The sequence below is a fragment of the Dipodomys merriami genome, unplaced genomic scaffold (assembly GCF_024711535.1).
Source record: "Dipodomys merriami isolate MVZ:Mamm:240054 unplaced genomic scaffold, mDipMer1.0.p SCAF_21, whole genome shotgun sequence".
NCBI classification, from domain to species: Eukaryota; Metazoa; Chordata; class Mammalia; order Rodentia; family Heteromyidae; genus Dipodomys; species Dipodomys merriami.
Window position 1 is genome coordinate 15,987,794 of NW_027203493.1, and position 24,556 is coordinate 16,012,349.

The 24,556-nt window shown below is 42.7% G+C and overlaps 1 protein-coding gene across 3 annotated transcripts in view; it reads left to right on the forward strand.

The window, feature by feature from the left end:
- Nucleotides 1-24,556, forward strand: part of Slc1a2 (solute carrier family 1 member 2) — a 135,742-nt gene that overhangs the window by 61,077 nt on the left and 50,109 nt on the right. For all 3 annotated transcript variants that reach the window (XM_070032593.1, XM_070032594.1, XM_070032591.1), the window contains exons 2-5: nucleotides 13,493-13,632; nucleotides 15,323-15,475; nucleotides 18,059-18,309; nucleotides 22,646-22,811. In XM_070032593.1, the coding sequence (XP_069888694.1) occupies nucleotides 13,493-13,632; nucleotides 15,323-15,475; nucleotides 18,059-18,309; nucleotides 22,646-22,811 (710 nt within the window). The remainder of the gene's footprint in view (nucleotides 1-13,492; nucleotides 13,633-15,322; nucleotides 15,476-18,058; nucleotides 18,310-22,645; nucleotides 22,812-24,556) is intronic.

Genomic DNA, 24,556 nt, shown 5'->3' on the forward strand with positions numbered 1-24,556 from the left:
AGTGATTCTAGGCCGGGGCACCCTGGGCTCCCTGTGGCTAATTCATTCCTAGTGATTTCATCTTGCCATCTTTCCTTGTGCAACTGCCATTGCTATGGCTGGAGTTTGAAAGCATTGGGATCAAGGCCCCTTGTATGCTTAATATCTTGGTTGCTTTCATAATGAAAATTTCTGAATATTTGAGAAAAATTAACTCATATCTGTGAGGTTGAGGTTGGAGGTGTTAATCAGATTGGAGAATGGGAAGGAAGTTTGCTTGGGAGTGGTAAAATAAAATATACCATAGAACAGTTTCTACGCACATACACAGACACACATAAAATAGTTATCTGGAGTTAATGGAGGTCAGATCTGTGACCCAGTACCTAAAGCAACATCTAGGAATTTTATTCTCAACTTGAAAATGCCATATGTAGGGAAAACGCATTAGATTTGGAGGAAGACAGACCAGATTGTAATTCTCGAGTCTACAAGAAGCAAACAACTTAACCTTTGCTTCTTCTTCTTCTGGAAAGTGACTAATGCTCTTTCTTACAAGGTACAAAACATCTGTCTGAAGAGATGCTATCAATACTGTTATCTAGCCAAATTTTACAGCTGTGAGTTTAATTTACCAATCTATACCCTCCTCCTCGCCCTGCAAGTCCCCACTCATAAAGAAAAGACTGAAGGTATGTCTTAGTTTTTCAGCACATGTTGAGTCATTATTCTAATCTTCTAATCTGGGAGAGGGGCATTGATAATGAAACATGCAGAGAAAGTAATACAATTTACTTCATCCTTAGTAATCTGCTAGTCAGTCATTGATTACTCTGCCTACTCATAGGAAGACAAGATCATGGGTTCTATGCTTCTGTTTTCATACTTACCCCAATTTGTAAATTATGTGACGTATTAGTGGCAACAACATGAATCACTCTGTTAAATCCACCTCACACCTATTTAGTACTTTGTTGAGTAAATATTCATTCTTTGTTTGGGGATTTTATTTATAGAGAAAGCTCCCCTCAATATAATAATGGGACTCAAGGGGGGTAGGGACTGCTAGCTTAATAGAAGCCAGGCTGGAATACACATGAAATCAGATCATTTATCATCCTCTTAACACTTCTTTCAGAAAAAAAAGCAGCAATGGAAATGTGATGATAAATGATAATTATACTTGACACTGGTATAAAGGAGCAATGGATTTAGATTGGAAAATCCAAAGGACAGTCTAAGAACAGCCACTTATAAGTTCTGGCTAGCTTTTCAAAGTTGTTAAACAAATCAAAATTTAAAACTACTACCAACAGCCACTGCCCTAGGATACTTTTGAGTTTATAAACATTCATACAGTCCCTGAATGGGAGAATTGGGCCAGAAAGAAAGAAGTTGAGGGGGAGGCCTGACTATTTCCCCTCAATGGTATACATAAACTATCTTGGTATATGTAAAATTTCTTATAAGAGTGTCCACCATATAAAAGAAAAACTTGCTTGTTTTATTATGTTCTTTAAGCTCTGTTTACTATCACAGGAAAATAGACAAGACTTTTTTTTAGTTCTTTTCAATAACAAAGTTGGGAAAAGAAAAGATGGATGTTCTGTTAAGAAAAGCATAAATGATTAACAATTTTCTGGAACTTAGCATAGTAGCTTAAAAGGTCTTAGAATTAATGTCCAATTCTTTAAATTCTTTATCATTAACCTTGTTAGAATGACTACTTATTAATCCTAGAAATAAATACAAGAAAAGAGTGAATAAATTCTGTTGTTGTAGTGTAGGAAAAAGTTACATTTTCTTAGTAGTTAAGAAGTCAATTTGGTGAAGGAGCACTTGGTGAGCTGTGTGGGGTAGGAGGGGTGCAACCCACTCCAGGGATCATGTTTAGGAAATAACAGCTGGGCAGCTATTGGACAATTCATGACATCTGTGCTTAGCCCAGTGGGCTAAGGAAGTATAGGGACAACCAGTAAAAATGCTTATAATGAAATTTTATCGCATGTTTTCTGGGTATTGTGTGCCATAACCTCTTCCCTTTCCTTCCATGAAGTACATTTATTGTCCATGAATATCATTTCTCAGTAACAGACTGTAGAGTTGGATTTGTTCTCATGTGAGGAACAATAGGCTGAGTGTGTGCCGAATGCAGTCCCAGGAATACAGGGGGAGAGAAAGAAAGAGGGGAAGGCAGGGTGGGAAGAAGGTGAGAGATCGGCCATGACAGAAAGCTGTGTTTGCTCACAGCCCAGGGATCTTTCAAGAAACACTGATCTTATCGAACCCCATTCCTGTATTTTTCTCTAGCATTTAATTCAAGCTATCTTTTTTTTTTTTAACTGAATATGCATTAGATATCTGGCATTGAACATGCCATCATGACACAAAGTCAGGGCTTTGATATTGTAGTTTAGGATCGATCCCACCAGATAACTCCCTGATTCAGGGATTCAAGAAGCTGTGCTCAGCAATAAATCTGAGATTTTTCAAGCCTTGCTTCCAAGGCACTGTGTGTGTGTGTGTGTGTGTGTGTGTGTGTGTGTGTGTGTGTGTGTGTGTGTGTGTGTGTGTGTGTGTGTGTGTGTGTGTGTGTGTGTGTGTGTGTGTGTGTGTGTGTGTCAGGGTGGGAATGGATTCACCCCAATTGCTCAGGAGTTAAGTGGTGTTGATGAGGCAACAGCCAGCCCATCATCATTACTCTTTCCAGGGGCTGTTGAGAAGTGGTTCTGTTGGAATGATTTCATAAAGTGCATAAAAAGTCAAGTCATGACAACTTGTGGGAATTAGCAGCCCTAGCTGCCTTTGATGAGGTCTCAAGATGTTAATTGAGCTTCTGGTGGACTTCCAAACTAAGGAGTTTCCTGCTTCCTTTCCCATGCTTTACTCAAGTTCGTTGGAAGTCAGAGGATTCTGGGAGGATTCTCCTACCCCCTGAGCATAGACTGTTCCTTCCCTTTGCCACCAGAGTTGCATACCACAGCTGTGGAGGCCATTGCTACTTCCAAATCATTAGTCCCTCTAAAAATTCTTAAATGCACTCTTTGTATAGCATGCTTCCCATATGCAGGGACTCCGTACACATGATTTCAAACAAAGACAGATGTTTTTCCCTGTCCTTATTACTAAAAATAATGTACCATAACTATTTACCTCATATTCACATTGAACTAGGTATTATCCATGATCTAGAGGTGATTTAACTGAGCAGCAGGATGCTCATAGATTATCATGCACATATGGCATCTTATCTAATGGATTCCTGTATGCTCAGAATTTGGGATCCTCAGGGGTCCCTTGGTGTGGTTCCAATGGTGACTGCCTTGGGCTTAAAGTAGATACACTGTACTCCTTTTTGTGGAGTCAATAGTCTATTGGGCAAGCATTTTAACCAAATCCTATGGATGGGATGAACAGAGCAATATAAGATCATAGAGTATGAATTATAGATTACTGGGCCAGGACAGCATGATTCAAAGTAAGCCATTGAAGAGCTCATTGAGATTCCAGTTCTAATATGAGAAGTAACATCCTTCCCAAGCACCATGAACTGCATCTGTCTATGAGAAGTGGGGGGAGGGAATGGATAATGCGGGAGGAAGGGTACCGCTGTAGACTGTGCACATCAGTGCAGAGTGCTGTGAACTAATCTGTTGCCACACACTACCAAGAGGGAGAAACACATACCAAGCTCTTCAGAAGGGGTCTCCAAGTGAGACCATCTCTCTCAGTGGTGATTGAATGGTTTGGTTTATCAATATATCAAACTAGCTAAGACCTAGGTGGAAAGTATTAAGCTGAGTTGACTGGTGGAATGAGCAGGGACTCAATATTTAGTGAGTAATCAATAGCCACAAATTTAATGGCTCATTAGAAGGAACTATAATAGGAAAATAATAAAAGGTCAAATCCTCTGTGAGGCTTTGAAATGCTTCCTGGGTGATAGAAGTCCCTTAGAAGCATCAACCTAGTCTTTTAAGCAGGTTATTGGCCAAAAAGAAAAATCCCGCTTTTTTTCTGTTTGTTCAAGGGCTTCCTGAAAGCAAGAGGAAGCAAGGAAGAAGACTTAGAAGGTATCAGCCAGCATCTTAGTAAGCAGGGTGGAGAAGCCAGTATTTGGCAGGCATATTGCCCCTCTGAATGGATTTCTAGAAGGAGCCAATGACAGGAAATTCTCAGTGTTTACCATCTTACTTCCTCATTCTTGTTGTAAATGTTAAAGGAGATAATATAGAAGATACTTGGCATCAGGTCCACTTTGATTTCCTGCTGTTGCTGTAGCAACTTATCTTGAACAAGACAACTAGACAAACTTTGTCTGCAGAGAAGGACCAGGCCACTTGTAATGCCAACCTCTTTTCCCTCCCCTCCCCTATCCTTTCTCCTCTCTTTAACCCTCTATTTTCTCCCCATTCCCCCTTCTCTCATCTTTCTGACTTCTATTTAACAGGCTTTCACTATGTAGCCAGGGCTGGTGTAGAACCCTTGATCCTCCTGCCTCAGCCTTCTAAGTGTTAGGATTACAAGTTTACATCCTCACACCTGCTGGTTTCTCTAATGTGAATGCTTCCTGTTCTTTGTAGGATGGGACCACTCCACTCACTATTTCTGCTCTCCTTGCTTTCATCTCCCTTTTTTAGATTCATTAGGCTTCTGGACCACTGTCCCTTAAACTGAATGTCATGTGTGTGATACCATGGTGAAGCTCCTTGGATCCAACTAGCATGCACTGTAGAAATGAGTAGTAGAAAGGTGAAGCATGTCTTGTATGGGCTGTAGGTACTTGGGAGGCATGAATCAAAGGGTAAAAGAGACTGAGTAGGGTCAAAATACTTGATGTACAATGTGAAAATGGAACAAGAAAGCATGTTGATATTGATTTGAGAAGGGGGGAACGATAAAGGAGAGTGATGGAGGGGGTGAGTCTAATCAAGATATATCATATGCACAAATGTATATGTCTAGATGCAACTTCCTTATACAGCTAACCCATGCCAATTAAAAATAACCCAGTCACTCTGAACTTATAACTAGAATATATTCTTTTAAATATCTAATCACCTACTCATTCAACAATCAATAATTGACCATCTACTATGTGACAGGTATGATGGTAGGTGTGGGAAAAGATAAGCATTATGTAAGACTTGGTATTGTCCCAAAGAGTTTTACTTCCTAGTGGAGAAGAGAGATGAGCAAATTGTATGGTGTCTTGAGAACAGATGATGGGGTAATCTGCAGAGAAAACAACTAATAGGAGAACTTGGGAGTCCATGAACGCATATGGAGGGTAGTACTGCGTAAGTTTTAAAGGAGAAGTAGGAGTTAGTCCAGGAACGCTGGGCTACAGACTGGGATGTTCAGGACACTCACCCAGAGGAACACTGCCTTATTCATCTTGAAATGGGGCCATGTTCCCTATGGCTTAAAAATCCAAGTGCATGCCACATGAGTCTCCCCAGTTTATTGGGGGTGTGTAGAGTTTTCCAATGCTTGTTTCATGTTCCGTAAACCGGAGGCAGACAGTAATTTCTTCAGACGTGACATGCCTTTGGGGACTGGGCAGGCCAGTGTGTTCTTGGGCCATGCCATCATCTTTGTTTTTAGGAGCGATTCCTATTTTGAGATGATCAAACACCCCGCCCAATCCCTTAGCAAGCCCTAGAGACTCACTGTTCTTTAGTGCCTTATTTCTGTTTGGGGTGGTGAGTCTAGATAGAAATGGGTAAATGTACTGGATCAAGGCTGTCTTAGTGTCTGTCCTGAGGAGCACTGCCTAAAAGTCCAGAGATTTTAATGATGAAGGTTATTTTCTTTGAGAGGTTGTCCCATCATTCCACCATGTGGGAATGCTAATGACAGTGGGTACTTTTTAGTTCACTGCCTCTTCTAGAAGTTACTGTTGGTAAAAATCACAAGCACCACCTCATTGCCAAAGTGGGCTACTAGAACTCAAATATAACTGCCTTAAAGATTATTTTTGTGTCCTTTTATCTATTTAAGTGAAAGAAAAGACACTAAAAATGAGTGTCTACTAAATCTCAGCTACTCTGTTGGGAGTGGGGGAGGGGGAGGGGGAGGGGGGGGGTCCTGACTATTGCATCACAGGAGTTCTGTAATGACCCAGAAAGTTGGATGTTATTGTCCAAGAGATTAAATCTCTTATTCCAGTCACAGCTGGGAAGGGAATTTTGAACCAAGAATCCCATGGTGTAGTTATGTAATTGTAATTACATTCTACCAGGCTGCTAATCAGGGCTTACATTTTAACCTCTGTGTTTGCACAAAACACATACTATGCTGTATATCCATTCAGAATGTTGTCTACTGCTTCCTGACCCTGTGTGAAGGAATTGAGGCTCAGCCTCATCTCTTGTCATCCATATCATTAGCTGGTTTGGGCCCCTTAGCTTGGAAAGTGAGGTGAGCAAAGATCCTCTCTCCTCGATTCCTTGTCACAAATGTCTCTGTGAGGTTCACCTCTCCAACTCCACAGGAGTTGACAGTCAATGATGTTGGATTTCTGTCCATAATTTAGTGATGAGTTGGGTAGATGGCTGTCTTCCTTTGCATTGTCATCTTAGAAATCTAGACTAAAAAAATGTGTAAAGAGTGATGGAGAGTGAAGAAGATGCTCACATCTGAATTATAAAGTGAATTTGACCCCAATCGAGACTTCACTGATACCAGGAAAAACATGAGATGGAAAAGGCAAAACTGAGGCACAAGCATGAGGAAATTGTTGTCATTCTCAGATGGTTTAATGTCTCTAAGTCACCCCTCTGCCTTTCACTGTGAGGGAGGTACTGTAGCCACTGGGCTGTCCTCTCGTGGTCAGCGAAATTATCTGTCTTATGGTAAACTCAAATCTTATTCCAGCCTGGGTAACTAGAATGGAAGCTACATCTGTGGACATGTTGTAATACCTTTTCCTTACTTAGAGAATGAAAGAATTGAAGTATTTAGGACACTAAAGAATTATTGTGCTAACTCACTTATTTTACAGAGCTTAGAAACTAAAAGATAAAAATGGGCCCAAATCAATATTTAAAATCCTGTTGGTAAGCTGGGGGCTAGTGGCTTGGGCCTAGAGTCCTAGCTACTCACAAGGCTAAAATCTGAGAATTACATTTCAAAGCCATCCTAGGCAGAAAAGTTCCCTTAGACTTGTATCTCCAACTAACAGAGGAAAAAAAGCCCAAATTGGAAGTGTGGCTCAAGTGGTAGAGTGCCAGCCTTGAGTGAAAAATCCAATGAAAATGGGAGTCCCTGAGTTCTTATATTAAGAGTATATCCCTCCCATTTTATAGCACCCAACCCCTTCTCTCTGTGATCATGGACATATAATTTTACCTCAATTTTATCTTCATACCATCTCTGATACCACTAGGCAGTGGCTGCCTTGGAATTTTAACCTAAACCTCCTGCCTTCCATTCTCATTAGGTCTTGCTTTGCCTTCTACATCTACATCCCAAATGATTTGAAATAGCTATAAACTCTTTGCTTTCAGCCAGAGCCTCTGATGCTCAGGAAGGAGTCTAGAAGAGATGTCTTCTTTGTGAAGTTTGGAGTCACCCACAGTGGGACCTTTCCATAAAGTGCTTCTGTGCTTAGTGAAGGGACACAGTGACTGCATGTGGGCAGGGGAGACTGAGGGAGGCTTTGGATCCTGCGAGTCTCTAGGTTTTACACTCTTGATCTGTGAGGCTGCTGAAACCACCAGCAAGAGATTGACTTCTTGTTCAATGAACAACTAGCTTCTCATGAAACCAGGGCTTTATAGAATCTAGCAAGGATGTAGACTGTTGGGAACACCAGGGCCTTTTACTACAAGGACGGTGTGTTCTTCGGGAAACTGGAGAAATCCTGGCTGTGGGAGATTCTGAACTGCAATCACTACCACATGGTGCTCAGTATTCAGAGCTGACACCACCAGGATTTCTGACATTCTTAGCCAAACTGTCTGAGAGGAAAATCCCCTGACCTTTAAGAGGGACATTGGTGTTCTCCTCTGTCTCCTCAGGTCCTGAAGGCTGGGACGGGGGTGGAGGGAGGCAGTATTGGTCAGTGAAGGGGCAGAGGAGTAATGCCCAATGTAGACCTCACTTCCCCCAGACAAAAGCTCTGGTTGCTTTCCGGCTCCCCGGAGGGATGTTCTGTTGCCACCTCATTGAGCCAGTGAAGGAGGAAAAAGCAATTGATGCCAGATGAGGTGACACAGGAGTGTGCGCTGCAGGAAATCTGAGTCCAACACCACGTCTAATGAGCCTGTTATTAGAGGCTGTTGGCAGAGCGAGGCAAATCGAGTGCTAATGAAAAGCAGGTTCTGCGAGTAGCCGAGCGCTGAGCACCAGCCCCATTAAGCATCCTCTCAGAGTGGCAGAGCTCGATTCACACAGTAAGCTGAGTATGCCATTGAAACAGCACTCAGGTGGATTCGTGTGAGAAAGGACTGGACACAATTGCAGAACAAACAGCTGTTTAAATAATTCAGTGAAGAAGCTGAGGCTGAAGGAAATGATGGGCTCATTGTCAAGGTTCAAAATGATCCCAACAGTGGGCCCATCACATGGGCAATGGGGTCTATTGCCAATGGTCCCCTTGGCATTCAGAAATGTCATGGCTCACTCTTCATCTGGGATGTACTCAAGAAATAAATGAGGTAACTAACAATGTCAGTGGTTATTTGGCTCTGGGAAAATGGTGTTCTCAAGCCCTGAGTAGCCCATCAAATTCTTTATTGCTTTGTTCCCTTTGTACAGCCATAAGGATTTAGGAAGTAAGCATTCATGAAGGTTTAGTATGCCCCATGAGTCATTGTGTTGATCTAATAATGGTCCTGTCTAGACCATGTCTTAGACTTTTCTGTTCTTGCTCGGAAAGCAAACTCCTGGACTTCTGAGTCTCCAGGTCTTACATCTGTCCAGTTCATTTTCCTCTGATACCCATGTGTCTTTCTGGGATCAGGGACAGTCATGAACTCTGTCATGTTCATGATGGTGTTAGGCTCAGCATTACTTACTATGTATGTTAAATCAGAACCCAACCTGTAGACCAGGGATGGCATCTAGACTGGCTGTAGGCTCTAGGGGGATGTACAGATTTCTATATTGAGTATATTCAGTGTGCCTGCTAAGCTGCAGACTGACTGCATAATTCATTTGCAGATACTGCTCAGCTTTATATTCCTCAGTCATCTGATGCAGTATTGCACCACTTCCCCATCAGCTGCTCCTGTCTCCATCGCCCTGCTCCTAGCAGGTGTTGTCATTTGCAATCGTTGTATGTATCCACTTGTGTGGTCTCTTATCATGTGATTCTCTCTATGAGAATGAGGACTTGGCTTTGTTGTGGTGGTGGTGGCACTTATTTTATTTTATTTACTTTTTAATTTTGTTTACTTATTTATTTTTTATTTTTACTTTTTTTAGTTTTGTGGCACTTTCTTTAGCACCTATTCCAGGGTGGAGCCTGTAATATATGTGCCCAGTAGAAATGTGTAGGATGAACCCAAGAATGGGGAAAGTTTGCAGGATTCATATATTTCTGTTGTATCTGCAGAAAGGCCTTATTCCTAGAAGACAGTGGGCCCTTTAAGGCTGCCTTTCAATACTTAGTTTCTTTTTAATAAGCATTTACCATTTAAATACCAGCTAGGTATTTAAGACCACAGTCCTCTTGGGTGCCAGTGGCTTATACCTGTAATCCCAGTGACTCAGGAGGTAAGATCTGGATGATCACAAGCCAGCCCAGGCAGAAAAGTTCATGAGACTCCAATGAAGCAGCAAAAAGCTGCTTCTTGAAGCTCTTCTTGAACATGAGTCCAGCCGGGCTTTTTGTGTAAACTCAGCAGCAAGCTAAGTGCTAGGCTCTGAATTCAAATGCTAACATTGCAAAACAACAACAACAACTCAAACAAAAACTATCACAGCCCTTTTCTTCAGGGCTCATAGACTGGTAGAGGGTGTAGACAATTAAATCCATCTTTTAAGGTCCCAGTTATAAATTATCCTCTCCTGAAGACCCTCCCTGAATCCCCCTTCCACCTGCCCAAATCGGGGTTAGGTTTGAGTCTAGTGATTTCCCTTAGTGTCTCATTCAGAGCTTTATCACAACTCATACATAAGCAGACAATGATAGTACAATGTACATTTAGTTCCCTTTCTTAGCATATACTTCTCGACAGCAAGTACTGTACTTATCATTACTAAGTAATATGTCTAACCATGGTCAACAAATAGGAATCGCTCCTTACAAGGGGTGGCAGTCACCCAGTTTAGTCACTAGCACTTACGAAGCTGTGTGTGAGTATATTTAGAACTTACACATTCAAGGCTTCAGGGGTGTTTTGTCATGGCCTACAAAGCAAATCATTAGGCATGCATCATCTTATCCACTAAGAAATGTATGCCATAGCTGGGCACTAGTATCTCTTACCTGTAATCCTTGCTGCTCAGGAGGCTGAGATCTGAGAATCAAGGATTGAGGCCAGCCTGGGCAAGAAATTCTGAGAGACTCTTATTTCCAATTAACCACCCAAAAAGCTGAAAATCGATATGTTGCTCAAATGGTAGAGAGCATCAACCTTGAGTGAAAAAAGTAAGGGACAGTACTCAGGCCCTGAGTTCAAATTCCAGTGCTGGCACACTTACCACATGCACACACACACACACACACACACACACACACACACACACACACACAATGCATGCAACAGGTGTCCAGCCACAGATCAGAGTGAGGTGTGTATGTGTACCTAGTATTTGTGTGTTTTTACTTTGTCATGTCTGTTTCAATGCCTGAAGTTTTCATATAGCTGCTTTTGTGAAGATAGTCTATAAAGTATGCATGTAGTTTATGAGGCAGCTCTATATTATATTATATTATGTTGTATTTCCTATTCTAGACTCTCCTTGGATTCTTGGACATGCAGTAATTTTTTACAGTGAGTTTCGGAGTATTCTCTGTGTCATTGACTATAAGCTAATGCTGGAATCTACAGAGAGATTTGTTTTCTCTGTGTATGTGCCAGGAACTGTTTTTCGTTGTTGTTGTTGTTGTTTTATTTCTCGAAGTGAGGAGTATCTGTTTAATTCCAGGGGGGCAAGTGGTAGGGATTCTCTCTATAAATACTTGAGGGCTCATGACATTTTCATGCAGCCACTTTGATGTGGTTGTTTTGATTCAGGGCTTCAGAGACGTTTTGTCACAGTCTAAAATGCAAACCATTAAGCAAGCAGCAACTTTGTACAGCTAAGAAATGTGTATAACAGGCATTCAGCCACATCTCAATGTTGGCTGTGTATGCAAACCTAATATCTGTGTGTTTTTACTTTAACGTGGCTGTTTTGATGCCTGATGCTTTCATTACATCATATGACTCTTGCCAGAATGTTTGCTTTTAAATTCTTGCAAGTCTCATTTTAATACAAACCATGTGCCCAGGGAGTCTCATTTCAATGGCAGGAGGGATGCAAATGAGGCAGAAGGCAAGTAGATTAACGATCTCAAGGAGATGGGAGAGTTTTGCCAATGGCTGACTAAAAAAATACGTTCAGCATTTCAGAACACATACTACCTCTATTTTTTTTTGGCCGTTTCCTGGTTTAGAGTTTCTTATTACAGTATGGTTTCAGAAATGTTAAAAAATGGAAAAGATCCCAGGGTAAACATAGAAATATGGTAACTCCATGCTAAAAAGATCATTTTGATAGTTTTCTCCTGATATGCTATAAAAAGGACGCTTTCTGTCTGTATCACTTAGCAACAGGAAGTGCTGTTTGGCGCTCACTCATCCTCAAGGCCATTGTATACAGGCTGGGAGCGGCTAACCAAGCCCTGTCTTCTTCTTTAAGTGGTCTGAGCAATTGTCCCTGACAATAAATGCCAGGAAGTCAGACACTGGTGCCCCAAAGATTATCTAGAAAAGGAGAAACTTAGGGCATTAAAGGAGACACTAAGAAGCTTACATTTTGATTAATATCTTTATCTAAGTATTTTACCCAACCATGCAACATCAGTCCCAATCTAAACACCTTTTGGTAGCAAGAATATTGAGGAGCCTGCTATGAAAATGTAAGGCATTGCATTTGAGACCTCAGTCTTACCTCTAAGACTGGAAGCTGTGTTTCTTGGTGACTGTATGGATCTCCTGGATTAATGACCTCCTTACCAAGAACTTGGTAAGTGTTGTCTCTCCCAAGTACTATGCTAGCATGCTTTTGTTTAATTTTCATGAAGTGGACGTCAGGCTGTTTTTTGTATGTCACAGAGTTGGCAAATGCCAGTCAGTCCATTCTCTCGCCCTAAAGCCCTCATTTCCCATTGTAACCTATGATTACCAATCACAGAGCTGCAGTTCAGATATTGTCTCTAGAGGAAGACTTGCTCTACTCAGTGTCATGGAAGACGCCGTGTCATCCATTCAGTGACAGTGGTCTGTTAGTTGCTCAAAGTATATTTTTCCTTTGTCAAATGATGATGATTGTAAATGAGAGTGACACATCAGCCCTCCATTTGTGGAAGTCAAAAATCTGGCCACCCTCTGTCATTGCCTAAGCTTAGTTGTGGAATCTTGCCTGCTGGGGAAATGACAAAGCTGGAGAAGAAGTCTCTCCACTTCTTCACTTCTGGCAAGCAATCTCTTGTGAAGGTAGCTTGGTTAACCTGGGGGAGCAGAAGGATCCAGAAAAGGGCTGAGTTGCATCCATAAACCTGGGTAGTATCAGCTTGTGGACAGTCCATCAGAATCCTGATAATGCAGTGACCTTTGCAGAGCTAGAATAGAATGGACTTTCTTTCTTTCTTTTTTGTCAGTCGTGGGGCTTGAACTCTGGGCCTGGGCATTGTCCCTGAGCACTTCAGCTCAAGGCAAAGGCTTTACCACTTGGGCCACAGTGCCACTTCTGGTATTTCTGGTGGTTTATTGGAGATTAGAGTCTCACAGACTTTTCTGCCCTGGCTGGCTTTGAACCACGATCCTCAGATCTTAGCCTCCTGAGTAGCTAGGATTACAGGTGTGAGCTACCAGTGCCCCTCCATGATTGGTCTTTCTTTTAGCAGAATAAACTATCTTTTGCAAAAGACAGGGACGACTGTGACTTTTTGGAGCCCTTTTCCAGCTGGACCTAACTCAGACTGTGACTCTTCTGTAAATGTCTCCTTGTTGTTAAAGAACAACAGAGCCCAGGTTTTGGAGGCATATCTGGGTGTGAATCTCTGTTTCTTATAGTTTCCTAGCCTGCTGTCTAGAGAATCGGTCAGGGACACTTCCTTCCTAGAGTTGGTGTGGGACATGACTCTTGGGAGCCACTTCTGGCCTCATTCCTTTCCTTACTAGGAAGGTCAGAACAATGGGAATGAAGACACCTGGCAGTGGGTGGTTCTACTGTCCTGCTTACAGATGAACTGGGATTCACCAGGCCGTGAGTCACCCTTGTGACTGGCAGAGGTCCTGCAGGTATACAGGGAGGCGCTCACTGGCTCTAACCACCACCTTCGTTTCTGTCCTAGTGCCAACAATATGCCCAAGCAGGTGGAAGTGCGCATGCACGACAGCCTGCTCGGCTCAGACGAGCCCAAGCACCGACATCTGGGCCTGCGCCTATGCGACAAACTGGGGAAGAACCTCCTTCTCTCGCTGACGGTGTTTGGTAGGTGCCCGACCCACAGCTCTGCTGCCTTCGGGAAGAGCTGATCCAACAGGGAAGGGGGAGTGCGTGCTCTGCCGGAGGCCCTGTCATCCCAGGCCCCCTGCCCTGGTGCTATCATCTGTCCTCACCCAATCTAGCCATGTGTTCTCCTCTAGGATCCAGTGGTTCTCATGTCCATGTCCATGTCCTGTGAGCTTGTGCGCATGCAGGCCGCGCTCTCATGCCAGGCCTGTGCTTTGGGTCATCTTAAGAGAGGGCTCTGGAACCTGCAGCTTAGCCGGGGGAGCCCAAAGCATGTCGTTCAGAGTCACAGTTAAAGAAATAACTGCATCCACCTTAAGGCAGCTGTGGCAGGAAATCCTCAAAGAGCTCCTGAGGTCTAACCTACACCAGACACACCATTGATTGAGATTGGAGGAGGAGGAAGTGGTGCGGAGGCTCAAGTGGCAGAGATGGAAGGAGGTCCGCGTGGAGGAGTGTAGACACGATGCCTGGGGCTGAGGTAGCCTTGGCTCCCAAGTCTTACTCCCCTGTTTCAGGTGTCCCCTGGTGGTTGTTCTTCTGTGTGGAGTGTTGATACAGTCTCAGTCTCAGGGTTTCTTGCCATGACAGTCATACCCCTTCTCTTCCTCGTTCTTGCACTGTCACTGAGGCTACACAGAAAAGCAGTGACAACTCAGCCTCCCACCATCACCACCCCCCCCACACACACACACCCTGCACTCTGTTACCTCTCCTTTGCTCCAATTGTCTCAGATACCAGTAGATGAGGGCCAGGACTGGGCATTGATTCTGATTGGCTCATTCAGTGGCAGGAAACCACAGCATGGTTGGGTTTTCCACAGTCTATCTTCTGTGTAAGCAGATCTCACTTATACGACTTAAACAAGTTAGACCGTTATGACTTTCACCTGTACTAGACAAAAGATGTACCAGGTGTTCAGCCACATCATTCCCTCCACCTTTTTAGAATTAACTCCATATCCCATACATATGCCTATGACCTCCGCCCTCTGACTGCCATTGCTGCTACCACTTGCCTTGTGGGCTTCCACAGTGGTCCTTTGTATTGGACACCCATCAGCTTCAGAGAGCTGAGATCTTCCTTCTGGGATCTGTGAATCTAGAAAGTAAAAGGTACCTGGAGGCATCTCTGCTTACTTGGCTCCTCCCAAATTAGAGATTTTTTAGAGCCTCTTTTAGAGCTCCCATGAAATCATCAATCTAACCATTACACAAAATGACCTGGAAGTCAAGGACTTCACTCTGGAGGGTGAAATTACAGGGAGCCAAGAAAAAAGAATAGAGATGGGAGAGAACTCACAAAAATCTGGCCTAGAGTTAAGAAGGAAGACATAAATCTGATGCCAAGCTATACAGTCAGACCTGGGCTGGGACGTGAAACATTGTTTGTTTGTTTGTTACTAAAAATCAATAGCTTATATTACTTCAAAATTATTGAGGTTGAGTCTCCCTTGCATTGCAATTTCATAAGTCCTTGGGAAGGCAATCCTTGACTCTCCTGCTAGCCACCATGCTCTGTTTCATGTATCTAGTGCTTTACATGCCATGTGCCATCATCTAAGGGAGAAGTGTGGTAAAGGTCAGGATTGCTGACTTAAGTACCTAGAGTTTTTCATATGCTTAGAGCAAAAATTAATTCAGGTCTTCCTTTTTCTTTGTGGCATAGGTGTCATCCTGGGGGCAGTATGTGGAGGGCTCCTGCGTTTGGCAGCTCCCATCCATCCCGATGTGGTCATGTTAATAGCCTTTCCAGGGGATATACTCATGAGGATGCTAAAGATGCTCATCCTCCCTCTCATCATCTCCAGTTTAATCACAGGTAAGACCACCTGCCTGGTGCCATTTGGAATGGGTCATAGTCTGGCTCTAGCTCTTGGGTAGAATAGAGCATCTCAGTTTGGTTGAGTGAGTGAATGTGATCATGGATGCTATTTTGCTACAGAGCTTTGGGTTTCTTCTTTTTAAAAGGACAACAGTTAACTTTAAAAAAAAAAAAACACTTGCCATCAGCCAGGCATCAATAGCTCATCTCTAGCTACTTGGGAGGCTAAAAATGGGAATGGTTCGAGGTCAGCCTGGACAGAAAAGTTTGTGAAAACTTTTTGTTACTCATCGCTGGATATAATGCTATATGCTTGTTAGTTTAGCTATGTAGGAGCTAAGATTTGGAGGATCTCAGTTCCAGGACAGCTGGGGCAGAAAACTCTGTGAGATGCCATTTCAACAGACGGATGCTAGACTCAGTGACACATGCCCCAGCTATGATGTGAAACCTACAATAGAAAGATCATAGTCCACATGCAGACCCTATCTTAGGAAGAGAGATAGATAATATTTTTTAAATAACCAGTGAAAAAGAAGCTAGAGGTATGGCTTAATGGGAAAGTACTTGCCTGGTAAACATGAAGCCCTCAGTTCAAACCCCACTACAAACAACTCCCCCCCCCCCACACACACATGTTTGCTGTCTATTTTCCCACACAGCAACAAAAAAGGAAGCATTACACAGGTTGAAAGGGATGACATCGCTAGTAATTTTAATTAACTCTTTTACAGAACTGGGGTTTTAAACTCAGGGTTTTTTGCTTGCTAGGCAAACTCTACTATTGGGCTACAATCCTGGTCCTTTTTTATTTTTAGTTTGTCTTTGTTAATAGAGTCTCATAATAACATTGTCCAGGACTTCCATCCTCCTACCTCTGTCTCCCCAGTAGGTGGGACCACAGGTATATGCTATCATACCTAGTTTGTTTTAGAGATAAGATCTTGTTAACTGTTGCTCTGGTTGGCCTTGAACAAACACTGATCCCTGTCTCAATCTCCTGAGTAACTTGAATTATAGGTAAACACCACTGTGCCCACCTCTAGTAATTTTAATTTTTAGCATGTTTTTCAAATTTTGAAATTACGTTTTTCTTCAGAAATGAATAAAAGTAATAAGTAGAAAAGTACACTGCCTTAATTAGTTATCGTTATAGGGGAAAATGTCAATTAAAAATAAATGAAATGCTAGGAAAGTCCTCTAAGTTTTTTTTATGGAACAAAGAACCTTAATACGTATCAACATGCTTAGTTACACTAGGCTAAAAATTATTTTTTGAGGTAATCTTTTTCTTTTAATGGGCTTAGACTTCTTCCTTACAAGATCATATTGCTCAAACATGATATAAGTTTCATGACAAACTCTGAGTTAAGAATAGGAAGCCAAACCTTCATCTATACCTTTATGTCAGTGAGTAAGGTGGCAGATAGACATTGTACCTGTGGACTGGCCACCTTAAGAAGGAGTGGGGCCCTAGGAATACCAACAGGCTGAGATACTAACTGGTTGGTTATTCCATGATCTCATAGCAGGTTGACCAATTGGCCTAGTGATCAGAACTACCAGGCCTCCAGTTCAAGTATATCTGGGATCAGTGGGGTCTTACTTAACCCTCAACTGACCAAATCTATGTTTGGACCTTAAAAATGCTGCTCTCCAAACCAGACTAAATATTCTCCACTCACAGATTGTATGGAGACAGATCCAGTAAGGAGCCCTGGCTTCCATTACCCAGAATGCCACTGCAGGTTGTGGAGAGCAGCAGGTCACAGAGTTAAGCAGGTCAGCTTAACTCATAGAAGTTCACAGCAGTGAGTTGTTCCTCTCCCCGTCCCCCAGAATAGGAAAGGCAGATCCCCTCTTTAGCAAAAGCAGGAACTGAAACCAGGAAGTGAACAAGATGAAGAAACAACTGGTGAAAACCCCAGTGGAGTTTTGGTGACTTGCTTGGGGTTTTCTCCAGCCTTCCTTGGTACAGATGATGTGGCATAGCTGGTTGCTGCTTTGCAATCCTTGCCTGGAGCTGGCAAGTGAGGGGCACTGGAAGCTTGGACTCAGAGAGACTAATGGGCCATACTGAATCCTTACTCAGACTCTCCATTTTAGTTACTTAGCAATATGTTAAAAAGACATTTGGACTATGACCTGGATCTGCAACTCTTTATTTTCCTAAGTAAGGACATTAAGTAATAATAATTAACTCATGAAAGACTAACATGGCCCAATAATGATCCCTTTATCAAAGAAGGGGGTGTGGAAGTAGAAAAAAACAGCCTCAGAATTAAAAATTCAATCTGTTCAATGTTATTTTAGCCCACTGCAGCAGATCAGTGAACAAGTGGGGAACCAGTAGTTTGCAGACCAATGAAGTTCATCATCACTAACTCTCCAAAGTTCTCAAGAACCTCAAAAATAACATTGACAAATAGAACAATAACCCATCAAAGGTCTGGGTAGTCAGAAGTTTAATTAGCTGCGAATGCAGTTGATGACTAGAAGTGGATGGTGGTAGATGCGCAGAGGGGGCCCCCAAGCAGGAACATAACAGAAATAAACCTTTGGGATTTCTTTTCTACCCAGGTTTGTCAGGCCTGGATGCTAAAGCCAGTGGCCGCCTAGGGACGAGAGCCATGGTATACTACATGTCCACCACCATTATCGCTGCCGTGCTGGGTGTCATCCTTGTCTTGGCCATCCACCCCGGCAACCCCAAACTCAAAAAGCAGCTGGGGCCTGGAAAGAAGAATGATGAAGTATCCAGTCTGGATGCCTTCCTGGATCTTATTCGAAATCTCTTCCCAGAAAACCTGGTCCAAGCCTGTTTCCAACAGGTAACTCAAGGTTTTTCTGTTCTCTTTTCTCTAGTCTTCTATATGGACTTAAAAGCCTTTTCCACCCCGAGTAGCAATTTTATTCATATTTTATTATTTCTGTCTGGGCCTAAGGGCTCTCAGATAGTCTAGGGCAGGCTTTTGGGACTGAAGTCTTGTAGGGTTTCCCTCCTCATTACTTAGTATATTTTTGCTCTGAGATCCTCTTTTTCCTTTTCTCTATCTCTTCCTTTCCTTTTATTTCAATCTCTGAGACACATTTTTTCTCCCTCTCCTTTTCCTTTTCCTTTTCCTTCTCCTTTTCCTCCTCCTCCTTTTCCTCCTCCTTCCTTTTTCCTTCTCCTTCCTTTTTCCTTCTTCCTTTATCTTTTCTTCTCTTGTACCAGGGCTTAAACCCAGGGCCTCACACTTGCTCAACTTGCTTGCTCACAGATGATCCTCTACTATTGAACTACATCTCTAGTCCCATGTTTTTTTTTTTTTCTAGTTAATTGTAGATGAAGGCTCATAGACTTTTCTGGTCAGACTAGCTTCAGGCTATAAACCTCAGATCTCAGCTTCCTGAGTAGCTAGGATTCCAGGAGTGAACCATGGACACCCAGCCACAGGCACTTTTTTTTTTAATCCATCCTGCTCACTACCCCATGAAGTACCCAGTGGTTCTCAGTTTAGATTGTATAGTAAAACTATGTGTGGTGTTTTTTGTTTGTTTGTTTTTAATACAACTACTAGATGATGATTCATGCCTGTAATCTCAGCTACATGGGAACAAGAGGTAGGAAGATTGTAATCGAAAGGCATGCTGAGTGAGAAGTAAGAGCCTATATGTGAAAAATAACTAAAGCAAAAAAAAGAAAAGAAAGCTGGGGGTATAGCTCTGGTAACAGAGCACTTGCCTAGAAAGTGTGAAGCTGGGGCTGGGAAGGTAGCTCAGTGGTAGAGCGCTTGCCTTGCATGCCTGAGACCCTGGGTTCGATTCCTCAGCACCACATAAGCGGAAAAATAAAAAGCCGGAAGTGGTGCTGTGGCTCATGTGGTAGAGTGCTAGCCTTGAGCTGAAGCAAGCTGAGGGACAGCACCCAGGCCCAGAGTTCAGGCCCCACGACCGAACCAAAAAAAAAAAAAAGAAAGAAAGAAAGTGTGAAACTCTAAGGGTTCAGTCTGAATGCCTTAGAAATTGCTTTTAAAAAAAAATCATCCCTCCAAACAAACAACATACAGCCACAGCTACTCTCAACATATAACCCCAACCATACTACTCAATATACAACCACAACACACAACCCTAACAAATACAAGATATAACTACTCTACATAAATACAAGCTATAACTACTCCATACAAGATATAACTACTCCAACATAAATCATGGGCCTGACGAATAATTCTTGCAAATTATGAAAAGTTTAAATTATGAAAAGTTTAAAAGCATAGTAAGTAAACATTAGAAGCTCCCTTCTACCTCCCAGAAGTTATTCATGTTGAAATTTTGTTTCATTCAGTATGTTTTCTTTGCTATATATGCACATGTGCACATTGCTCTTTCACTTAATGGTGTTTACGGGTCCATTGTTCCCTTTTTCATGATTGCATAATATTTCTGAATGAAATATTCCTAGATGTGAAGATGTCCTGACTTTGAATTTTCAGGATATTGCAAAATGGTATTACAGAAGATTTTTGGCAATATTCACTTTTACCAACTGCACATATGCATATGTATTTTTAAAACAGCATTTTTGAAATGGGTGATTGTGATTAGTAGAATCACTGAGGAGTACGCATAGTCCCCCCTCACTAGCCTGTTTTCTGTCCCCAAGGCAAGTTTAGGTCACAGTATATTTCAGTTGCCACTAGCTCAGGAAGGGTCTAAGCTGAAGCCATTTCCAGGGAACCACAGAAAAATGAATTTAAGAGCCAGGGAAATGCAGAAGAAAAGGATATGTTCCCAGCTGTCACCCATTCAGTCAAGAAAAGGGAAGGGGTATGCGTGTGAGGCCACGGCAGGGGGAGTGGGTACAGTGGAGTGAGTGGAGAAAGGTAAAATCCAACTCAGGCACTTCCTTGTTGGCCATGGTTAAATTGAGGTTTTCATTTTTAAGAGAGTTTGAGTCAGGAAGAGACTATTTAATTTTGTTTTTTTTAAATCTGGTGATGGAATCTAGAGAATCACAGTCCCAAGCCAGCCCAGACAGAAAAGGCTATGAAACTCCATCTCCAAAGTAATCAGCAAAAAAGTTGACCTGAAAGCTCAAATTGTAGAGCTACAGCTGAGCAAGCAAGCAAACAAGCCAAGCAAGCAAGCCAAGCAAGCATGAGGTCTGGGTTCAAACTTCAATATCTCTCCCCACCCCCTCACCCCCGCCAGCCCCTGCCTGCCTGCAAAAAAATCAATCTAGTACGATGGCTGAGTAACTATAATTCTGATCATGGAAGTGGAAGCAGATAAGAGCAAGGGTGGGTGAATGAGTTCAAAGGAGGTGTCAGTTGAGAAAGGATGGTGAGTTGGATTCAGGAAGACAAGAATGCACAGTCAGATTGGAGCTGTCCAATTCAAACAGACTCTGTGAATCAAGGTCTCAGACTGAGGGCTCAGTTTGCATTTCAGGGCTTCTTTCTCCTTGACCTGATGCTCCCATCTGGTGCTTTTGGAGCTGGATTTTGGAGTCAAACATGACTGGTTTAGAATCCAACTTCAGCAACAAACTAGTGTTCTGCTCTTGGTTGGCTATTTATAAGAGATAGTGGATGGAAAACCAACAGTATTTGACTTCCTACCTGATCCAGGCAGCCACCATTTGCCAGGTCAATAACATCCATGTGGAGGTCCATGACTCCAATTTCCCCCAAGCTTTAGCTTCTTTAGCATCCTCAGATGGCCAGCAGCTTTCTTCTTGGGATCATGACTCTACCATTTCTAGAAATTTCCCTTCTGGTCATCCAGTGTTCTCTCTTTATGCCGCCATGACCTGGATAGACCCAGGATCCAGTGAGCTGCCTTCTCTCCTTGTACAGTTAGCATGGGCTTTCTTACTCCCTTCCACCGGTAGCCAGGTTAGCAAAGAGCACACCTGTTTCACCTCTGAGAAGGCTACCCTCTCTTCTCTCCAACTCTTGTTCACAGAGACCCAGCCACAGGAGAACAGAGTCTGCATGGTTTAACATACAGCATAGGCTGTAGAAAGAACTCCATTTGAGTTTAAGTCTGAGCTCTGCCAATAATGACAATGTCCGAAAAGTCACTTGACTTCTCCACACATCCTCTTCTGTGTCTATTCCTGGTGTAGCCATCTGTCACCTTCTCTACGCCAGCCCTGACATTCTAGGATTTTGCCTGAATTCTATTTTCATGTCATCGGAGGTGGTGGTTTTTAGGTTGAGATAAGAATTTTCACAGCAGTCTGCATACAGAGTGCCTGACACCTTTAAAAATAGAAGCACTGCTATGGATGTCGAGGAGCAGGGAGAGAGGCTGGGGGAACATCTGGCTGGCTGGCACCAGTGCCCAGAGGGAGCAGGTGTTTTCTCATCTTGTATTAAGATCCAAAATGTAAGCACATGTTCCCATCATGGTGGTTTCTGGCAGCTGTCACTCCTGGTGCCAAGGTGATGATTCCCAACAGAGCCTGGCTCTGGAAGGAGTTCAGACAGAGGGCTAACTTCTGATGGCTGTGTCTGGCAGGAAGGGAGGGCTATTTCACTGGGTCTCCCAACTTTGTAAAGATTCCAAGCTGAACCTTTGATATAATCTCTGAGGCACTTATTGTCATGGGAATGGAAGAAAAAGACATCCAAACTCCAATTTTAAGCTAATATCACTGCATTAGGGTACATTGCTTATGGTACAGTCCAAGTTTAGTTTTATACACCCATTGTGTATATAGTGCACTGTCATTTTATTAAACATAGAAAACCTTTCCCAAATTTTGTTTGGGCAAATATAAATATATACATATATATGTATTTATATATGAAAATATAAGCATATTTAACTTGTAGAAAACCTTAAAATACCTGGCTGTCTGAGCCGGGTACTGGTGGTTCACACGTGTAATACTAGCTACTCAGGAGGCTTAGATCTGCGGACTGCAGAAGCCATCCTGGGTAGGAAAACTCATGAGACTCTTTTCTCCAATTAACCACCTGAAAAGATGAAAGTGGAGCTGTGGCTCAAAGTGGTAGAGCAGCTAGCCTTGAGCAGAAAAGCTTTGGGACAGCACCCAGGCCCTAAGGTCAAGCCTTACGACTGGCAAAAAGCAAAACAAAAAGACCAAAATGTCTATTCTGTTAGACAAAACATCATTCTTGTGTCCCCCTCCCCCCCCCATTTTATTAGATTCAGACAGTGACAAAGAAAGTCCTGGTGGCCCCTCCGTCAGAAGAAACCAATGCAACCAACGCTGTCATCTCTCTGTTGAACGAGACTGCCACCGAGGCTTCTGAGGAGACAAAGATGGTTATTAAGAAGGGCCTGGAGTTCAAGGATGGGATGAATGTCTTAGGTAAGCCAGCTGGTGGCTGGAATTCATTGTCTTCTATCTCCTGAGGATGGCCAGAACTTTCCTGGCAGGCCTTGGGTCCCTCTCAGCATCTTACTCCTTGCCCAGAAAAACCAGTAACCCTTTTCCTCTAGGGGGAGCAGGAGACTCTCTCTGGGGAATGATTTGAGGTCACTGAGCTGAGGGATGAAGAAAGAGGAAGGGGAGAAGGCAGGGGACTGACTCTGAAGGTACATGACACCTACAAGTGAAGCATGAGAAAACAAAAGGGGACTGACATGTCTTCACTCTCTACATATTATCGGAAAGTCATTTTAGCTGAATCTCCACTTGATTAACTGGCACAATAATTTCTTTTACTTTGTAAGCATTTTTTTTCCCCCAGAGGTGTTTCTGTCTGCTGGTGTTTCTGTCCCTACCAACTCCCACAAGCTGTCAACAAATAAAGAGTTATCAGTATTGTAAAATACAGGAATTGGGGCCCAAAGGGCTTTTCAGATTATCTTGTTTAACTTCCTGAGATTCCAGTGAGCTCTTTCTCCCAGCCTGGTGCCTTCTTTGCATGCCAGACCAGTTCTTCATCTGCAACTAGACAGACCTGGATTTGGAGGTTTTAGGGAACCCCTTCCATTGGACCTAGGACAAATTGCTCCTCTTCTGAGCTTCAGTCTGTTTGGTAGACTGTTGCAAAGATTAAACGAGATGGGGCATAGAGAACACTGCAATGTCTGCCCTGAGCTCATTCACATCTGCTGTGGTCATGGTTAAAAGTGGGTGGGGAGGCCAGGTGCCTCTGGGTCCTCTTGTCTGTAATCCTGGCTACTTAGGAGGCTGAGATCCATCCAAGGATGGTTTGAAGCCATCCTGGGCAGGAAAGTCTATAAAACTCTTATTTTCAATTATTCACCAAATAGCCAGAAGTGGGGCTGTGGTTCATGGTACAGCACTAGCCTTTAGCAAAAGAAAGCTCAGAGACAGTGTTCAGGACCTTGAGTTCAAGCCTCAGGGTTGGCACACCAAAAAATGGTAGTGGGGAGCAGAAGAGCTTCTGAGAAAATATCCTTTTCCTTTGTTTGAGTGGCTTCAATTTGCTCAGTTCACACCCTACTTACCTATTTTGTGATGAATCCACTCTCCTCTATGACCTTCTACCTCCATTAGAATGGTATTGCAAGTCAAGAAGGGACATTTATTCACAAGATGACAAAAATAAGGAATCTTGATTTATTTTATTAAAATCTCAAAAAGTTACCATTATTATAAAGGTTATATACAGAGGGGCTACAGTTACATAAGTCAGATAATGAGTCCATGTCTTTTTTTTAATTGTGAAAATATCGTACAGAGGGGTTACAATTACATGGGCAAGATAATGAGTACATTTCTTATCAAGCACTGTTGCCTCCTCCTTTGTTTCCCCTTCCCATCCCTTCCCATCACCCCCACACACCCCCCCCACCAAAGTTGTAAAGTTCGTTTTTCGACATAACAACTTGTACATCTCATTGTTGCAATGGGTCCACCTGTATCCCTATTTAAAGGATTTGTTTTTTCCCTTCCCCTCCACAAATTGTACCAACATCAAATACAGTGAAAACAGGGGTTATACCGTGGGGGAGGGACATACAAAGCAACAAAGAAATCATCTTATAAATATGTTAGAAACAATCGCATGAAAGAAAAAAACATTTGAATACTTGTCTTGGGGTTCATTCCCCTAACATCACCTTATCTGACCTTTTCTGCTT